The sequence below is a fragment of the Carya illinoinensis genome, chromosome 4 (genome assembly GCF_018687715.1).
Source record: "Carya illinoinensis cultivar Pawnee chromosome 4, C.illinoinensisPawnee_v1, whole genome shotgun sequence".
Taxonomy (NCBI): domain Eukaryota; kingdom Viridiplantae; phylum Streptophyta; class Magnoliopsida; order Fagales; family Juglandaceae; genus Carya; species Carya illinoinensis.
In genome coordinates, this window is record NC_056755.1 from 1,225,892 (window position 1) to 1,243,538 (window position 17,647).

General features: G+C 34.0%; 2 protein-coding genes across 25 annotated transcripts; both read left to right on the plus strand.

The window, feature by feature from the left end:
* The first annotated feature begins 3,747 nt into the window (after positions 1 to 3,747).
* On the plus strand, positions 3,748 to 6,822 carry LOC122308454 (transcription factor IIIA-like). The gene is made up of 6 exons (XM_043121784.1): positions 3,748 to 4,017; positions 4,102 to 4,236; positions 5,210 to 5,498; positions 5,745 to 5,980; positions 6,104 to 6,247; positions 6,343 to 6,822. The coding sequence occupies exons 1-6, from the start codon at positions 3,892 to 3,894 to the stop codon at positions 6,511 to 6,513; spliced, it is 1,101 nt and encodes a 366-aa protein (XP_042977718.1). The 5' UTR covers positions 3,748 to 3,891; the 3' UTR covers positions 6,514 to 6,822.
* Positions 6,823 to 7,244: 422 nt separating this feature from the next.
* On the plus strand, positions 7,245 to 17,179 carry LOC122307212. Of its 24 annotated transcripts, none has more exons than XR_006241659.1 (7): positions 7,245 to 7,521; positions 7,741 to 7,797; positions 8,953 to 9,027; positions 9,102 to 9,255; positions 10,100 to 10,166; positions 12,377 to 12,425; positions 14,424 to 14,875. XR_006241659.1 is itself a non-coding variant. In XM_043119937.1 (6 exons), the coding sequence occupies exons 1-5, from the start codon at positions 7,296 to 7,298 to the stop codon at positions 10,153 to 10,155; spliced, it is 489 nt and encodes a 162-aa protein (XP_042975871.1). In that variant the 5' UTR covers positions 7,246 to 7,295; the 3' UTR covers positions 10,156 to 10,166; positions 14,424 to 14,875. The 24 variants fall into 24 exon arrangements, 6 of the variants coding, with proteins under 6 accessions (XP_042975872.1, XP_042975867.1, XP_042975873.1 ...); XR_006241661.1 differs by having other exon boundaries at positions 8,953 to 9,016; XR_006241663.1 differs by having other exon boundaries at positions 8,953 to 9,016; positions 9,196 to 9,255.
* The last annotated feature ends 468 nt before the right edge of the window (positions 17,180 to 17,647 follow it).

A 17,647-nucleotide genomic window follows, 5' to 3' on the forward strand; every position in this document is an offset into this window, starting at 1 on the left:
TTAATGGATTCGTGAAAACTTATGAGGTTTTCACGAGGTTCCTAAAGTTAATAGAAATTTCACAATTGAATTTCTAGCGGGCTGTTACACCCGGTCCTGTACCCGGTTGCTCAGCCTTAAAAAGGAAGATGTAGGTGCTGTTTGTACGTAGAAATGATTTTATATAAAAATTAAATAAAATATTATTAAAATTATATTATTTTTTTAAAATTTAAAAATATTAAATTATTTATTATATTTTATATAAAATTTTTTAAAAAATATAAGAATAATACGAAATAAAATGCTTTTTATATCTAAACAACACCAAAATGAATAGAAACAATTTTGAATTGCACAGCGGCCCGCGGGCAATAGATTTTTAAATGCAAACGATAAGTGTTACTTTTTGAAAGTATTACCATAAAAAATAAATAAATAAATAAATTTATAACCTGATATATCATATTAAATTAAGTTAATTTATAAAATGCATGTATAATTTCAACATTTTTCTTACTGATCTAGAAAAAAACTAACATAATAAAACTCAAAACCAAAGAATTAAGGTCACGGAACTTGCTAAAAGAAAGATAAATATACAGTTTAAAACAAGTTTCAAATCCTAGGTTTTTATATGTTCGGAATTTTAGAGCTCGCTTGGTTACACAGTTTAGATAAAATGAGATAAAATATTTTATTGAAAATAGAATAAAATATTATTATAATATAATTTTTTAATATTAATTTTATTTTAAGATTTTGAAAAAGTTGAATTATTTATTATATTTTATATAAAAATTTAAAAAATTATAATAATGAGATAATTTAAATTTAAAGAAACAAATGAGGCCTTGGAGCATTGGCAATGGCCTTGCCATTGCCAAATGTAAGTTCAAAATGACTACAATTCTACAGAAATTGCTCAGCAACGGCCTCGCTATAAATAGGAAGTTTGACATAAGTGATACAGTAAATCTAAAGACCTCTCCATGTTTAGCGAGACTCTGTATAAAGATCAAATAATTTTTTATTTATTTTTTACTACCTGCCCCTGTCATTTCTCTCAGTTTTTCGTTGCGGATCGCTTTCCTCTCTTTCTTTTCTTTCTCTCCCGAAGCCTGGGTCTTCTTCAACCCATCGCCGTCCTTCAACCAACAACTCCAAATCTCTCCAGCGGTTGTCGTCGTCCCCTTGCTCAGCAAGGTAAGTCTCCCTTCCTCACTCTTCTCTGTTGAAGCCATCGTTATGCATCCCCCTTCTCCAAACAGATTTTAATTTTATATCCTCTTCTGAGAAATGAGTCTCAGAAATCTCTTCTAGCTTCTGAGAAATCTCTTAAAATGTGGCTCAGCATGTTTTTGAGAACCTTTAGGAACATATCAATAATATTCTAAAGGTTCCAGCCTCATGCTTGCTCTTATTGTATATTTTGAAAATTTGAAGTGTCCTTGGCACGGACTAAGAGACACCATAATATTTTGAAGGTTCCAGCATGCTTGCTCTTATTGCTTTTATTGTTTATTTAAGAGTTGTGTCATGTATATTTTTAAAATTAAAGAGCAGGAATTAGAAATTGGAAGAATAAGAATGCTTGTTGGGTTAAGCGAGTAAATGAACCCTGAAAGCACAAAAAAATAACATAAATGATTTTGGTTCATTCTTAATAAAAACAACAACAAGATATGAGTGTAATTGCTTGATTTCAATTATGAATACCATAGATTCAATTCAACCATTCAAGTGGAAGCTGATTTTGCATTTTACTCTGCTAGTAACTGATTCAACTTGTATTGTGTTTACTTATTTAAATATTGGAATGATACAGCAAGCTTTGTAGCCATTTGTAGCACAGGTAGTTTCTTGCCAGACTCAGATTCCATCTCTGTTGCAGCATCTGCCAAATTTCCACCTTTCATTACATATCATTGTTTTGGTGATACGATTACATAATTTACATTCACCTGCTACTGCCATTTTTTGTCAACTTAAAATTATTAGAAGCTATAAGAGAATATGAAATCAAAGTATTTCCTATTTTTATAGATTAGCAACACATGTACCCAATGAGTTTCAAACCCACAACCTCACAGTCCACCAAGTTCGTACCAGCAGAGAAAGCACATGAATATATATATATATATATTTTGATTTGTATGTATAAAATATAAGGGAGATGTCCAATGGTTCTACCTATAAACTAGTTTGGATTAGTCCAATGGTTCTATAAACTGTCCTGAACACTTTCATTTCCTTAAATCAACTCTGCACATAAATTATGGTTTGGTCTTTCCATTCTTATGTAATTGTTTTGCATTCTTTATACAAGGTTCAAAAGTTTGTGTAAAACATCAATCACACATTATCTATGGATAGCTTGAACTGAATTGTTGTATCTCTTCATGTGTGCCTAATATGAGTGTTTCTGTATTTACAAGCTTAGTTTCTTCATGAGTGATATTTCTTGAAACTTAAAATGTGGTCCATAAGGAAATGGTGAACATATAAATTAATGTATTTGACTATTTCGGCTGGCTACATGAATATTTTCTTGCCATTTTATCTAAAGCCATATGAACTCTTATTTTCTTGTTGTACTTGTTTTATACTTGAATTGCCCGTATTGTTATTATTAATGTAATTTAGTGGAGCTGAATATTTGAGTTAATATAATAGGTCGGTTTTTGGTAGAAGTAACGAATGAAGTTTTAGCAGATCTCGAAATAAGCAAATACCAGGTTTTATCATATATAATATACTGCAAGAAAGTATATAATGCCAAATGGACTTATGCATCGTACATTAATTATTCTTTTTCTATGGATCCTCTGTATCCTTTGATTTAATCTATTCTCATATATATATATATATCATGGAATTTTTGGTGGCCCTTAGAGATGTAAAAGAGTTGTGTGAGGGAGAATTGAACAATGCCTAGCAAAGGGCTTATAGAACATCTCAAACCTGTTTGGGTTGAAGGATTGTATCAGTTTACTGGAAGATCTTGCAGTTGTATACATCTTAGCTTATCTAGCAATCACTTTTATGGTGTTGTGCTTAGATAATATGTAATAGTTAGGGCATTTGCTCAATTTTTGCACCACTTAAATTTAAGCCCTCATTGTGTATATTAATGGACTATATTGGTAATTTGTGGACTGTTTTGGTAATTATTGGATTGATTTGGGTTCATTCTCCATAAGTATATGTTTCCACAAGTGAACAATGGAATATATAAAATTCAATGTATTTTGTTTGTTTATTTCTGGATAATTTTTCATGGTATATAGTTGCTTTGGGTTCAATTTAATGGAATTCAATGTTTTGTTGTATCAGTACCAAGCTAGAGGGTGAGGTTCCATGAATTTCCTACAGCTTGTATGCTAGTAAATTGACCCTCCAAAGAGTTCAAAGGAAGTTTGAAATGAATACCAACTTTCTACATGTAATGTCTTTGTAAAATATTAAAAGAAAAAAATTATCAAATATTATTAAAACAAATAATATTATATTATTTTTTAAACTTGGAGATAGCTAGTCTAATATGGACTAATTTAGGTAGAAGTCTATATTATGACTAAAACACAACATCCTAACTAAATTTTAGACTTGGTAACGACAATGCTCTTAGTTGTCATTGCTTTATTAATTTACCTTTTTTTTTTTTAAAATGGGCCAGATCCTTCTTTTGCTGATGGGTCGAGATATAATGGTGTTAGCTTGGGCCCAGAGATACTTCCCCATCTAAGTTTAGAGACTCGAAAGCCGAATAACTAAACAAAACCCGAGAGGAGCTCAATCGAGCTAAAGCACTAGGGTTCTTCCCCTTGCTTCGCTCGATAAAATTATCTATCTGCAGAGCTGCCGCGCTTCTCCTTTCTCACTTGATTGGAGTGGTAGATAGAAAGAGAGATGGAGGAGATTGGAGAGATGGAAAAGCCGATATTCAGAGACATTAGGCGTTATTTCTGTGATTTTTGCGGCATCTGCAGGTCCAAGAAGTCCCTTATTACCTCTCACATCCTCGCTCATCACAAGGTCTTCCCTCTATCACTCTCTCGCTAATACGTGCTTATTTATGTTTTTCGTTTCGTACTTAGTTTTTGTTCTCCTGTGGTTCAGGAAGAGATGGGAGAAATTGAAGTTGATGGGGAAGAGAAAATAAAGGGAAATAAATCTAATGCTTGCTCAGAATGTGGGGCAGCTTTCAGTAAACCCGCGTATCTGAAGCAACACATGCAAAGTCATTCACTTGAGGTATTGTTGGAATATTTTCCTTTTTTTAATGCTATTTTTCTCGTTGTGGTTCAATTAACCTGTTCTCGCTTTAGATTTGCTTGCCCGAATTTATTCTGTGTTGGGTTTTGTTTGCTTGGTTATATGAGCTTAAGTGATTCAGGAATCTCTTGCTGGCGGAATAACCATTTTTGTAATTGATTGTTTGGTATTCTTTGCTGGAGCTCTTCATGTATATCGTATTAATTTAATGGATAAAATATTTAATCGGCATGATTTGTGTGTGACAGTGTGTGTGTGTAATGATGTTTTCCATGAGTTGGATGACCTTAAGAGAGTACGAACTTGTCCAAATGTTTCTCAAAAGCAAAAAACGAAACCTGATAGGATGAAAGAATTTTATTTGTTACTTTGATGATGGTGCTCCTTTCTAAGAATCTAACACGTGATGGATTTTGTTCCAATTTGATCTCAATTGTAGGCCACAATTTCTCTTTTCTTCTTTTTCTTTTTTGGGTAGAGAACTCAATTCATTTGAATATTTCACTAATTAGTAGGCAGAAATAACCTCAAGTGTCAAAATATGGGTTTTATGAGTGGTGGGGTGGAACGTCTGAAGACACTGCTGAGATGCTACTGCTTTCTTTCTTAACTATCAATTTCATCTGTGGCCGTCTGCACCTTGTTAATGGTATATATTTAGTTTCCATGTCAATTAAAGATGCATTATTTTGCAGGAATAGTTACTTATATGTTAAAGTGTGAAGCATTGGATCCCATACAAAGAACTCCAAAATGCGTGAGGCTTCATCTTCTGACTTGAGTGGACTAGTATCAGGTGGGAGACCTCCTGAGAAGCTCCTTCAAGCGAGCCTCATTCACACGGTGTTTTCAAGTTGAGGTTTGAAGGCTTCTTGTTCATGTACATCTAGATATATTGGTCAGTTATCCTCGAGCTCTTAACAAATGTATGGTACTTCTGATTTGGGTGCAGAGGCCGTATACTTGTCCAGTTGATGATTGCCATTCCAGTTACAGAAGAAAGGACCACTTGACTCGTCATCTTCTTCAGCACCAAGGTAAACTATTTAAGTGTCCAATCGAGAGATGCAGCCTTGAATTTTCATTCCAAGGCAACATGAAAAGGCACATGAAAGAATTCCATCGCGAGGATTGCTCTTCCCCTCATGCTGAATGCCAGAAGCAGTATATCTGCCAGGAAATAGGTTGCGGAAAGGTTTTCAGATTTGCGTCAAAGCTGCAAAAGCATGAGGACTCCCATGGCAAGTTGCCCTGCTTTCCAGATTCCAACTCCTTTAAATGTGTCTGGATATTTCCCCATTGCTTTTTGTATGGCAGTGTGGATTATCTTTTTTAAATGAGGAAACAATTAGTCTGGATATTTCCCCATTGCTTTTTGTATGGCAGTGTGGATTATTTTCTGTAAATGAGAAAATAATTAGTCTTTCTTGATTTTAGATATTCGTTCAAATGATGGCAATCTCTGATGTATGCATTTACTGCTGCAGTTAAACTAGACTCGGTGGAGGCATTCTGCTCCGAGCCTGGTTGTATGAATTATTTTGCAAACGGTAAATGCCTTAAGGCCCACATCCAGTCCTGCCACCAACATATTACTTGTGAGATATGTGGCACCAGGCAGCTGAGAAAGAACTTTAAGCGACACCAGCGAACACATAAATCCGCAGGTTCATTGGAGAGAATCAAATGCAATTACAAGGGTTGTCTTCAAACTTTTTCAAATGTAAGCTGCTACACCATTGAGATTTTCCATTATAAGTTTATTTTCTAGCTTTTGAATCAATAGATACGAAGAATTATATGGCTTTTTATTGATTTTTTTTCTTGTGTATTTTTATATTTGCAGAAATCAAATCTCCGTCAGCACATGAAGGCCGTCCACCTTGAACTTAAACCTTTTGCCTGTAGCTTTTCTGGTTGTGGCATGAGGTTCGCACATAAGCATGTTAGAGATAATCATGAAAAGACAGGGAACCATGTTTATACACTTGTAAGCATCTTGTACTTTCATCTAGATAAACATCCTTTTGCGACATGGTTTGAAAATAACATTTATGGTTGGGATTGTTACTGTTTCTGGTTCAGGGGGACTTTGAAGAATCAGACGAGAGATATCAATCCAGGCCTAAGGGTGGGCGAAAGAGGAGGTACCCAATGGTAGAAATGCTGATTCGGAAGAGGGTTACTCCACCGAGTCAATCCGAAGAGGGATCTGACTACCTTTCTTGGTTGCTCGCCCAGACGATTGAGGATTAGCAATGAGTCGGGCACTTTTCACACGATGTGGATTGGATTCTACCACTATAAATATATAGGAGTTTGGTATATATCAAGCTCGTTAGGAATGATGTGTATAGTTTTTTAGCATCTTTCTATAATGAGGTTCGTTCCATCAAATACTGCAAGTTAGTGTGTCCTTAGGTTCTCCAATGCTCTTCATTCACACATTATTACTAAATTAGTGTAGATATACCTTTGTTTGTTGGACCGAACCTTACGATTTTTTATTTTTTTTGACGTTGGGCTTCAGATAAATTTAAGAAGAGAAATAATGTTGCATAAAAATCATTTTCCATTTTCGGAGGGGTTGTTGGAGGTAAAATTAGATGCTCTAAAATTATGGAAAAATCTATTTATTATTTGTTTTATAATCTTTTTAACATTTCTTGATGAGGTATTAATGGATTGTTTGGATTTAAAAAGTGTTTAATCTCAGTTGATCTCATCATTATAATTTTTTAAAATTCTCATATATAATATAATAAATAATTTAATTTTTTATGATTTTTTTAAATTTTAAAATAATGATAATATTAAAAAATAATATTTATTTATTTTTTAACTTTTATTTAAATTGATCTTATCTTATCTTTTAATTCAATTAAGTCTTCAATGATGTCTGTAAATAAAATATAATAAATAAATTTTAATCATTTAAGACTATATTACGAGATGATTAGAAAATAATAATAAAATAGATGACGATAATCATTATTCTAAAAAGATTATTCAAGAAAAAAACCTCGGTTTTGTTTCCAATGCCGCGAAGTTGGGTCCTATTTGATCCGATCTATAGCTCATCGTCTACTTGTTCCTATTTTATTCGCTTCGTTCATCCGATTCGACTCGTTTATTTTGTAGTCGGATTAAAACTAACCAAATTGGTTCATTTTGAGATGTGGAAGGCCTCCTCCTCTCGGTTCTGTCCCAAAAGGGACAGAGGCATGACCGTACCGATTTTTCTCGCACTTTCAAATACACTCGGTTAGTTCTCCATATCTTATGATGAAATACTTCTGAATTGTGCATTTCCCTGATTAGCTCTACTTTCTTTATCCCCCGTTTGGTTGCTTAGAATGCAGTGGAAAAGGCACGAAAATTTTTAAATGTAATTTGTCTCTAGTTGTTTTCGTTATATATTTATGAGGAAACTCAGCTCCATTCGTCAACTGATGGAGTTTAGTCTTTATTTCCCTTTTGAAGTGTGGATCCTTGCTCGCTGAAATCGAATTTGTTCTGTTTGGTTGCTGAAAAAAAAATGTAAGAATCGGCGTCTTATCACTTGTGTCCCTTCATCAAGTGGAATATATGTTTTATCGTGTTTAGAGTAGCGGCATACTTAGTATTTAACATTTTATTTTCAATCTTCTTTTCATTACATTTCTCAGTAAGCAAACGGAGTCTCCTGTTCTTTGAAATTTGATTTATGTTGGTTTTAGTTTATCCTGCATCGTTTTTGTTATTTTTTTCTGCTCTTTTCCATTTCTATTTTGGATTTTCTACGTAGTTCTTGTCAAGGGGAATTTCATTTGTATTCAATTCATTGATCGTGAGGCATCTAACAGAGGAGGACTACGCGGTAACAAGAGCTGCTATCTATTAGTTTTCTTTTTCTTTCTGAATTATTTTTTCTCATTTCAGTTATTAAAAGCTTGTAATTACTTCGTGTGTCATGAGATCCATTCTAGTTTCTAGTTACATGAAAAATGGTATGAGCTTTAGATTGTAATGTAGATGCCAACTACGTGTTTTGTTGGAGCAGATTGTTGAACTCATCAGGCTCCATTTGTCTGGTCACGTGCTTGGGGCTTTCTTCATGTGATGTTCAAAAACCATTCCATTTTTTTTTTTTTTTTGAGAGAGAGAGAGATCTGCCTTAATGGTTTTATTTTGGAATCAGAGCACTTAAAAAGCAGCAGAAAATTTAGGTTTTATGCACCATTTTGAAGCCAGTAAACACCATTTTGAATCACCTTTAGGTTACTCTTCAGCTATCGCATCCCAATAAAAACAGAACGAATCAGATCTTTATGTAACTCTCAGTTTTGGCCTCAGCAATGTGGCAGCAGTCTTCCAATTTTCTGTGGGAAATCTTTTGGGGTGTTTTTGTTTGGTTTCCTCATCTATGATCGTATGCAACAATCAGATCTGCTCTGAGTCCTCATCTACGATCATATCCTTGTGATTATAGCAGGAGTATCTTCATCTATAATCCTATCCTCATCTGTGAAGCAACAGTCAGATCATATCCTCTCTATGATCGTATCCTTATGATCACAACAGGAGTATTTCTTGACATGGATGGACTTGATTTTGATCTGAACTGTGTTATTCACTAAAGGTGTTTAGTTTTAACATTTTTCCTGTTTTGACTTTATTAGCACACTTAAACCATTAATTTTTATCACGTTACAGGAAGCTTAGTGGTGAGGATGGTCTTTCTTCCATTGGAAGAAAGTTCATATGCTACCTTTGCAAGGTCCAGTTCAGGTTTATACCTTTCATCCTAATCATGGGTTATTTTCTTGGTCGAAATGTTTATTACTTTCTCTAATTTGATTCAGGAGCTGCTTTGATCTATCTCTATGGATGGTGTATTTTTCATATTCATGAGCTGTTCATAAATATTTATTTATATATTGACTGGACAATATTCAGATGGAAGCAGGAAGTTGGGAAATTGCCTTTCAGAGGCCCTGAAGTTGGTTATATTAATTGGTTTGTTATACTCACTAAGTCCATCTATTTATCTATTTTCAACTTTCCATTTACACAAATTTCTAAATGTCAATTGCATCTGTATTTTTGGCTTGCATTGATTTCTGGTAGGCCCTTATACATTTCAATAATGGACAATTTTTTAGTTCTTAGAGTTCAGTTTTTAAGTATGGTACTTTGGAATACAGTTTAGCGGATGAATCAACATGCTGCTTTACCAGACCTTCCCCTTTTTATCTTTATGGTTGTGACATGTTACGGGGAAACTCATGTACAAAATGCGTTAAAATTTGTGGTAGAATTGTTTAGTTATAACACCCACCCTCCTTTTCCCTGATGGTTTTACATTTTTTTTTTCTTTTATCTTGATTTTTGGTGTGTGGCAAACAAAATTCTGTAGACTACCCTACGAAGATTATTTCAATGTTTTCTTTCCCAGTTTGGAAATCTACTTGATTGAACTGAGCTTAGCCTTCACTGGATAGTTCTGAAATCTCCTACATCCCTTCATCAGGTGCAAGTCTGCTTCGTAGAGGTGTATAGAGTTAGTTATTGGTCTTAAGCTAGTCAATTACATGAAATCCAAGTACATAATTGGCTGTTTAGTTGGCTGTTCACTTTGTTGGCCCCATCATGTTTGAGTTTCCAAAGGCTTTGAAAAATTTAGTTTTAACCATTCTATATTCCCTGCGAGTGCACGTGTTCTATTCTAAAGTTCTGACCAATATAAAGATTGTGATGGTACTAGTTGATGGCCATAAAAACCATATCATTTTCTCTTAATAGCTCTTGTAGGACTTGTTTTTATGGCATTTGGCCCATGTTAATCATATTCTCTCATCAGATTGTTGTATGGTTGGAAATGGACGGATGGAGAAGTATCAACAGCCCCCGGTATGAATGATTGAATGGTGAGTAACTTTAGCCCCCTTGTATTAATACCATTATATAATTCTGCTCATTTATGTGACCTTCATATGTGTATATTTGTTTCACCCTTACTCACTTCAAATCTAATCTGAGTGATTTTTACTTGGATGACAAATCATCTTGCTACTTATAAAAAAAAAAAAAAATCAACTCACCAGCATTCTGTATTTTGATAGTGCTCCTAAAAAACTATTGTTCTTTTCCCTTTTATTTTTGGTGTCTCAGAAGTAGCACCATCTTGGCTGTGGTCCTAGTAGAATCTTGTAAGATTAAGTAAAAATATGGTCCTCAGTCTTAGTTAACTGTCTCTAGATCACTAGTGTCTCACGTCCTGACTCTTTTTTCCTCGTTTTCTCTCTGCAAATTTGAACAAACTGGAGAGATCCGAACAAATTAGTTGTATATTGGGATGGCAACGAGTCACTTTAGAGCTGGAAAATGTTTACCCAAATATCACCCCGGTTTAGAGGTCAGGCCCCAACCCATCACGAACCCCCCCATCGCAAATAATAGACTTACCTAAGACCCGAAGACATTTTAGCGGGATTAACATAAGGCTAAATTTCTTTTAAAAAAAACAGCAAACTAAAGTAAATAGACGAAAAGTTAACAATTTAACATAAAATCTTGAGGTCTGATTAGAAATACTGCAGGTTCAGATTAAAAATAATCAACATCACCTAAAATTCGCGTGCTACTGTCCTCCACATAACCAAAATGAAATTGTCGCTTCATTTACTCGCTTTTGAATTTGAGACTAATTATAGATGAAGTAGCATTCTTACCCTATCATGCATGTTGTCTCATTAAAATTGCTCCAATAACTACTGCCATAGCTGCTTACAAAAAATAAAATAACATTTCAGAATAACAATAAATATTTTTTAGTTTTGTTTGTAAAGAATAAATGGCAAACTACACTTTATACCATTGGAATTGCCTCTACTTTTGCAATTGGCATAATAATTTACCATATTTAACATTTAAGTTATAATCGTTAAGATTACGATACGTATCCAGTTTTTTGTGATTTTAACCATCGGGAGACTGCTAGTGTCAAAAGTTGATAAATTAGTGTCAGGCTGTCAGCTGTTCATTTTGGAACTTGGGGCTCAAATTGAAACAACTATAACCATTTAAGATACAAAATACAACTTCTTGGGGATAAAACAACATCAATCTTGATGAATTCTGCACGTACAAGACGTAAGGCTCAAGCCCAACTCTTAATACGTGAGAAATAAGTAAAAGTACAAAAACTTTTTCTTTTTCTTCATTTTTGGGGGGGTTAAGTAAGCTTACAAATCCGACCTACTAAGATAAAAGCTGACGAGTGAAAAGGAACAGAGGTGATGATTAAGAGGACACCCACGGGTGTATGAGTTGTCCTCCAATGTCATCAGAAATGACCAACAACGTTAATTATGTGGTTTGAAAGCTTCATAAAGAGGAGTAGAAAAGAAAGAAAGTGGGGGAAAATATGTATGATACTTATGATTAGGATGTAGACTAGGGTCTTAGACAAGTATCCAACAAAACGAGATATATAAAATAAAGTGAACTTCCATGTTCTAAAACAAAATGATTGTAATTTTTGAGGTTTGCTTAGTAGGTTGGATTCTTTGATGGATTTCGCACTAGCTAGTCTTTTGCTTCAAGACGCGGAAACGACCGAGTCCACGAGCACACTTCAATGGGAAAAAACACGGAGAAAAAAAAAAAACCCAACAAATAATAAGTGAGAAACGAGAACTTGTAGTTTCACCTGAACCAGGACAGACTTGGGCCATTTTTTACTCTTTGTTTTAGGGTCTTTCTTATTTTACCTTTATTCTAATTTAGGATGAAATATGCTTGTAATCCCTTTAAATTATTAAAATTAACTGTCACCAACTATTGCCAATTGTTATATAGAACTCTTTGTTGGATTTGTGTCATGTCACTTATTTGTCACATGCCTAGATGGAATGTGCTATTTGTTATTTCCTAGTAGTTTGAGTATGCAGTGTGTCAATTTTGATAGTTTGAGATACAAGATGTAAAACATAATAATTTAAGACGAAAGCAGCTTTAACCCTTTAATTTATTAAAAAATAATAATAAAAAAATAAATTTAAACCGATTGTTAGTCAAAAGGAGTTGTTCGAATCAGCAGCAATGCTATTACTAAGACCCATATTGTACAATGCAGATGCTATATATATCTCTTTCTGATAGAGAAGCTAGCTTGAACCCAAAAGGTACTTTTTAAATAATCCTTTTGAGCCTTTCTTTCACAAGACTTAAAGTGCATGAAATTGTTATTTTTTGCAATTATTTAGTTGTACGAGATTAATTGACCCATAAAATAGTTTAGGGTAATGAATTAAACGAGACATATCATGTTGGAATTTAGGAACCCAATTAAATTTGAGGATATGACAACACTTCTGTATCAATTTTTGATTGGAGGGTGTAAAATGGACTTTTACACTGCTCCCTGTTTTAAGATTAATAAAATATATATATATATAGAGAGAAAGAAAAGAAAAGAAAAGAAAAGAAAAAATACTAGGGTAAACGGGTAAAACAACATTGGCAGAATAAACACCAGCATTCGTCATAATTGACCCCCTAATATCGCCAAGCCAAATGTCACGCTTAATTCTTCCATCAAACATCATGTTTATGTTAAGTCAGATTTTTCAAGATCGAATCCTTTGTTTAGATTTTGTGTCGAACTTTAAAATTAAGGAGAGGTAGAAACTATTTTGCAACCACTCAGCTGGACATGATTTGCTTAATATGTCACCACGAAAGTGGAAGATCCCATGGAGAGTGGGTTTTGGATCCCCTTTCTTTTAAAACCAAGTGAAACAATTTCCCAACTCCCCTACCCACATTCGGTTTCACTAAGCTTTTCATCCCTTTTCTATAGAAGACCCAAATCATTTGTTTGCCCTTTTTCATTCTCATTACTTCCTCTACTCCCACAATAAGTGGCAACCTCTACCTATATCTTCATGTTAAAGCATCTATCTGTAGCCAACATCGAATGATAGAGCATGACATGTAATGATATAATGGGGCCCTTTTTGTTATCTTCTCCTATTAACTTAGGCCACTAAGAGTCACCAACAAATAAAATTTTTCAAATGTGTGATTATTGTAATTGTTCATTGATCACATGGACTCCTCTTAATTATCCTTTATAGCTATCTAAATTACGGGACAAAAGCTTCATTTACTTTCAAGTGTTCATAATAAACGACAAAAAATTCGGTATATTAGCCTCTGGTCTAATAACGTTAAAGAAGTCGATGGTTGAGAGATTAAAAAGTAAAACCACCTAGAGATTAGGTAGCCAGAGCCTTCATTGCTAAATGAACTTTAAGAACCTGGCTTAATAGGAAGTGGAACTACTATTTATAATGCTAATTACATGAAGTTAAATCCGTTACTGCGGATTGAACTCTCCGGAATAGTATTGGGTGAAAAATGAGTTCAGACTTCAGAAATTTTCTTGATGCTACACATTGGTAAATCAATGGCTGAAAATTTACAAATACCAATCATATGAAGAAATATAATGTTTGGGAGATCATCTGAAAAGTTATTGAAATCATAATATATCCTAATATAACATGTTGGGTTGCAATCTCAATAAATAAAAAAACATAAATCTATGGATTTGAAACCTAAATCAATTGTCCTATGCATAGAACTTGTTTACGTGTGAAGAACATTTTTTCTTGTTTCATTCACACGCACCTTCAACACAACTGCAGTTCCTCTCCCTCCCAAGAATGCGAGAACCCAAACCAATTACAGAGCACCACAGATATTATATAGTAAATGATAGTCATCCTTTCTTAGATTTTTTCTTATGATAGAAATTAGAGTTTTGCTATATACAAACATAGTCGCATACTAATCTATGTATCAATACTGATTCATTCATACTTAAAATTTAAATTAACACTGTTTTTAATAAAATTTGTTTTTTGACCAATCACATCATATTAGTGCACAGATTAGTGCATAATTGTGCTTGTAACTATATCTTTCCTAAAAATTAAAATAGAAGCGTATGACTGGACCGTGATCTCCACTCTCGGGTAAAGGGATCCTGAAGATGGTAGAAGATGTACACATCTTGTAACTAAGACAAATTTGAAGTCCAAAATCTTGACTTAGAAGTGGTGTCACATGCTCATTCCACGCACCCTCAGACACTAATTATTTTGTTCTCCACTAAGGGATAGGAATGGAATGGAAGTTTTGATGTGAGCAAGGAAATGGGAGCAAACTAAGAGAGTGGTGAGTGACAAGTCAAACACACCAGACCCAGTGAGTGCAAGCAACGTTACAGTATGTTTCTGTGGCAAGAATGGAGATAGGGGTCCCTTTATGGCCGGGTTTCTTTTCCAATCCACGCTACCTTTTTCTTAACCAATCTTCGTCGTCTTTGTGCCATCAATTTTTTTCCCCATCATTCTCTCAAGGACTCCCAACAACCATCCCTATTTTTTCAACTTTCTATTACGGAAGGTTTGTTGGATCTCTCTGTTAAGTCCCTTTTTTATACTTTGGGCCTTCCTGATTCCTACATTTGTTTTCTTTGCACCTTAGATTATATACACATAGGTCCTTGATTAGTCATGTTCAAACACCTCATTAATATTGAATCAGAATCTTCATTTGATATGTCCATTGATTTTTTTTTATTATTATATCGCTTGTTATAAGAATCAGACTATATATATATTGAAACAAAATAAGAACCAATAAACATATATTTGGCCTAATACCCATATCCATCTCTCTCTCTCTCTCTCTCTCTCTCTCTCTCTCTCTCTCTCTCTCTCTCTATATATATATATATATATAATTTGTGCATAAGGAAGTGATAAAGGCTGCATCCACTTCATTTTATTTAATTTTTATTTTTTATAAAAAATTATTTCATCTTATCTTCCACTCCAAACCGGGCGGGTTGTCTCCGGAGGAGAAAGGGAAAGGAACAAAACGGTCATGAAAAAGGTGAAGGGCAACCAACCGTTATATAATTATTCATTGTCGAATGGAGAAGGGATGGATTTAGCGTGGGGATGAGGACCATCATGCAAAAAGCGAATGGCCGTAGGTGTTTCTTCACGCGAGCATGACTGCGTGTCGAGGCACATTCACTACCCTCTCTGCTGCGTTTACTTATTGCCCAAACAGCAAAGTTACTGTGGGCCCCCGACACTCCACTCCCCCTCCCCCCTCCCGAAAGAGCCACCACGCCTGCCGTTCCTCTGCAATCATGTTTTTTTTTTTTTGTTTAAAATTCTCTATACTTCTAATTTTTAATATCAATCTCAATATGATATATTTGAAGAGCTCTCACAGGGACATGCACGATTATACGGAATTTGCACGGAACAATGCATTTAGAACTTGTGTTTTTCTCTCTGGTCATACGCTATATATTAATATCTACACCAGTATGTAATTTCGCCCTATTAATTGGGATTAAAACATAAACATCAATGTACTGTAGACTGGTTAGATTTTTTTCTTTTTTTTTTAAAAAAATTAAAAAAAGGGGAAGCTTTATGCTACAAATAAAAATGCACTGAAATTATTATTGAACTGTTAAACCCTATACATCTCACAAGTCACGAGGAAGAAAACATATGCACACGGTCAACTTGTAACGCTTAATTGGGATTGGGGATTAGATTACTGCTCCACAGAAGCGACGGTGGAATCTAGGATAAAGCTGAGGAACACGTACGAATATTCCCATTACGGCCCCCAACCTTCTCTCAACTACTGCGGATGGTGACCTCACGTACATATGTGATATAAATGTACGATTCTTCCTTCCTAAGACTGGAAAAGAGTACTTCAATTCATTTCTCTTTTCTATTGCAAGCTAATTTATGAGATATTTTTTTTAACAAAATATGTTATTTATATATTCATAAGAACTTTTTCGTTTTCAAACATTATTTTTTTTTATCTTTTTAAATATTTTGAAATATTCAGATAAAAAATATAATATATTTTAAGTTAGAAAAATCTAGCTGCAAGTACAATTATGTACTAATCTGCGTATCAATTTAATGTGATTAGTCAAAAAGTAAATTTTATTAAAAATAATATTAATTTAAATTTTAAGTATGAAGAAATTAATATTAATATGCAGATTAATATATGATTTTATTTATTCGTAGCAAAACTCTTTCAAGTTCGTCGAGTAAGTTTTATAAGAATCGGTTTTGATTGAATTGATCTCATAGGTGTGATAGCATTAATAATGTAGAGACGAAAAGGTGTCGGATGGAAGCTCGTAGAGTGTGAAACCGAGGTTTGTGTTCGAAGCTTTGTTGTCATCTTAAGATGTACTTTAGCAACACTAATGATACAAATGTAGATTATGATTGATACCCAATGTGATAAGGCTTTAGTACCGAAAGCCAAGCTGAGACGGAAATCAACAACTCTTTATTAGTATTTTTATTCTGACTACTAAAATCCTTCTATTGTACTCTGGAAATTTTATTTCTCGGTTTTCTTTTATTTCCTGTTGTAATATATAGTTTCTCCTTTGGGATTTCAAACATCCGCGCCCAACATGATGGATGTGGGTATTCCGAGAAGCACAATGATAGATCGACAGGCCTGCTTCACTCACGATTTTGACATATTGAGTGCCCATTTTTGTTTTCCTGTTTCTTCTCTTTTTGTTTTCGTTTTCTTTTTCTTTACCCTTTTCTATGGCAGAAATCTGATTCTGGATGATTCCAATTTCCGCAGATACGACTTACTTCCTGTTTTGTTTTTTTCTTTTTAACAGCATTTTAGTTTAGAACTTAGAAGAACAAAGAAGAGATTTGAATGGAAGGTCCTTGTACTGCATTAAAAAAAGAGAAGAAAAGAAATGTATAGCCTCATTAAATCCCTATGGAAGACTCATACTAAATGAAAATCAAGCTGATCAGATTCGTTAAAAAATGTTGGTAACCTCAAAATTAAGAGCGTCGTCCAAACACCATTACTATGAGGAGCTCTCTAGTCTCTACACATCGACTGCCTTTTTCTCATAAAAAAAGAAAGAAAGAAAGAAATAATTGTAGAAAAATAAAGGGAGAATAAAAAAAGGATATTTAAATAAGAGGCTGGGGAATATGGTGGGAAATTGGATTGACTTTCTTGGATCTTGTGACAGACATAGTCACTGTTATGCATACAAACATATATATATATATATATATATATATTCGGCAGCCAAAGCAAAAGGAAACAGATGAATGATGTAAAGTAAATCAGAAAAGAAAAGAAAAGAAACGAAAAGAAATAGAAATTACAAAGAAACAAAAAAGTATAGGGAGATCAGACAAAGGTGTTGAATACTGATGGGGAGGCGACAGAACCGAAAGATGTGAGTTGGAAATAAAACACAGTATCTGCAGTATTTAGACCATGGAAGAGG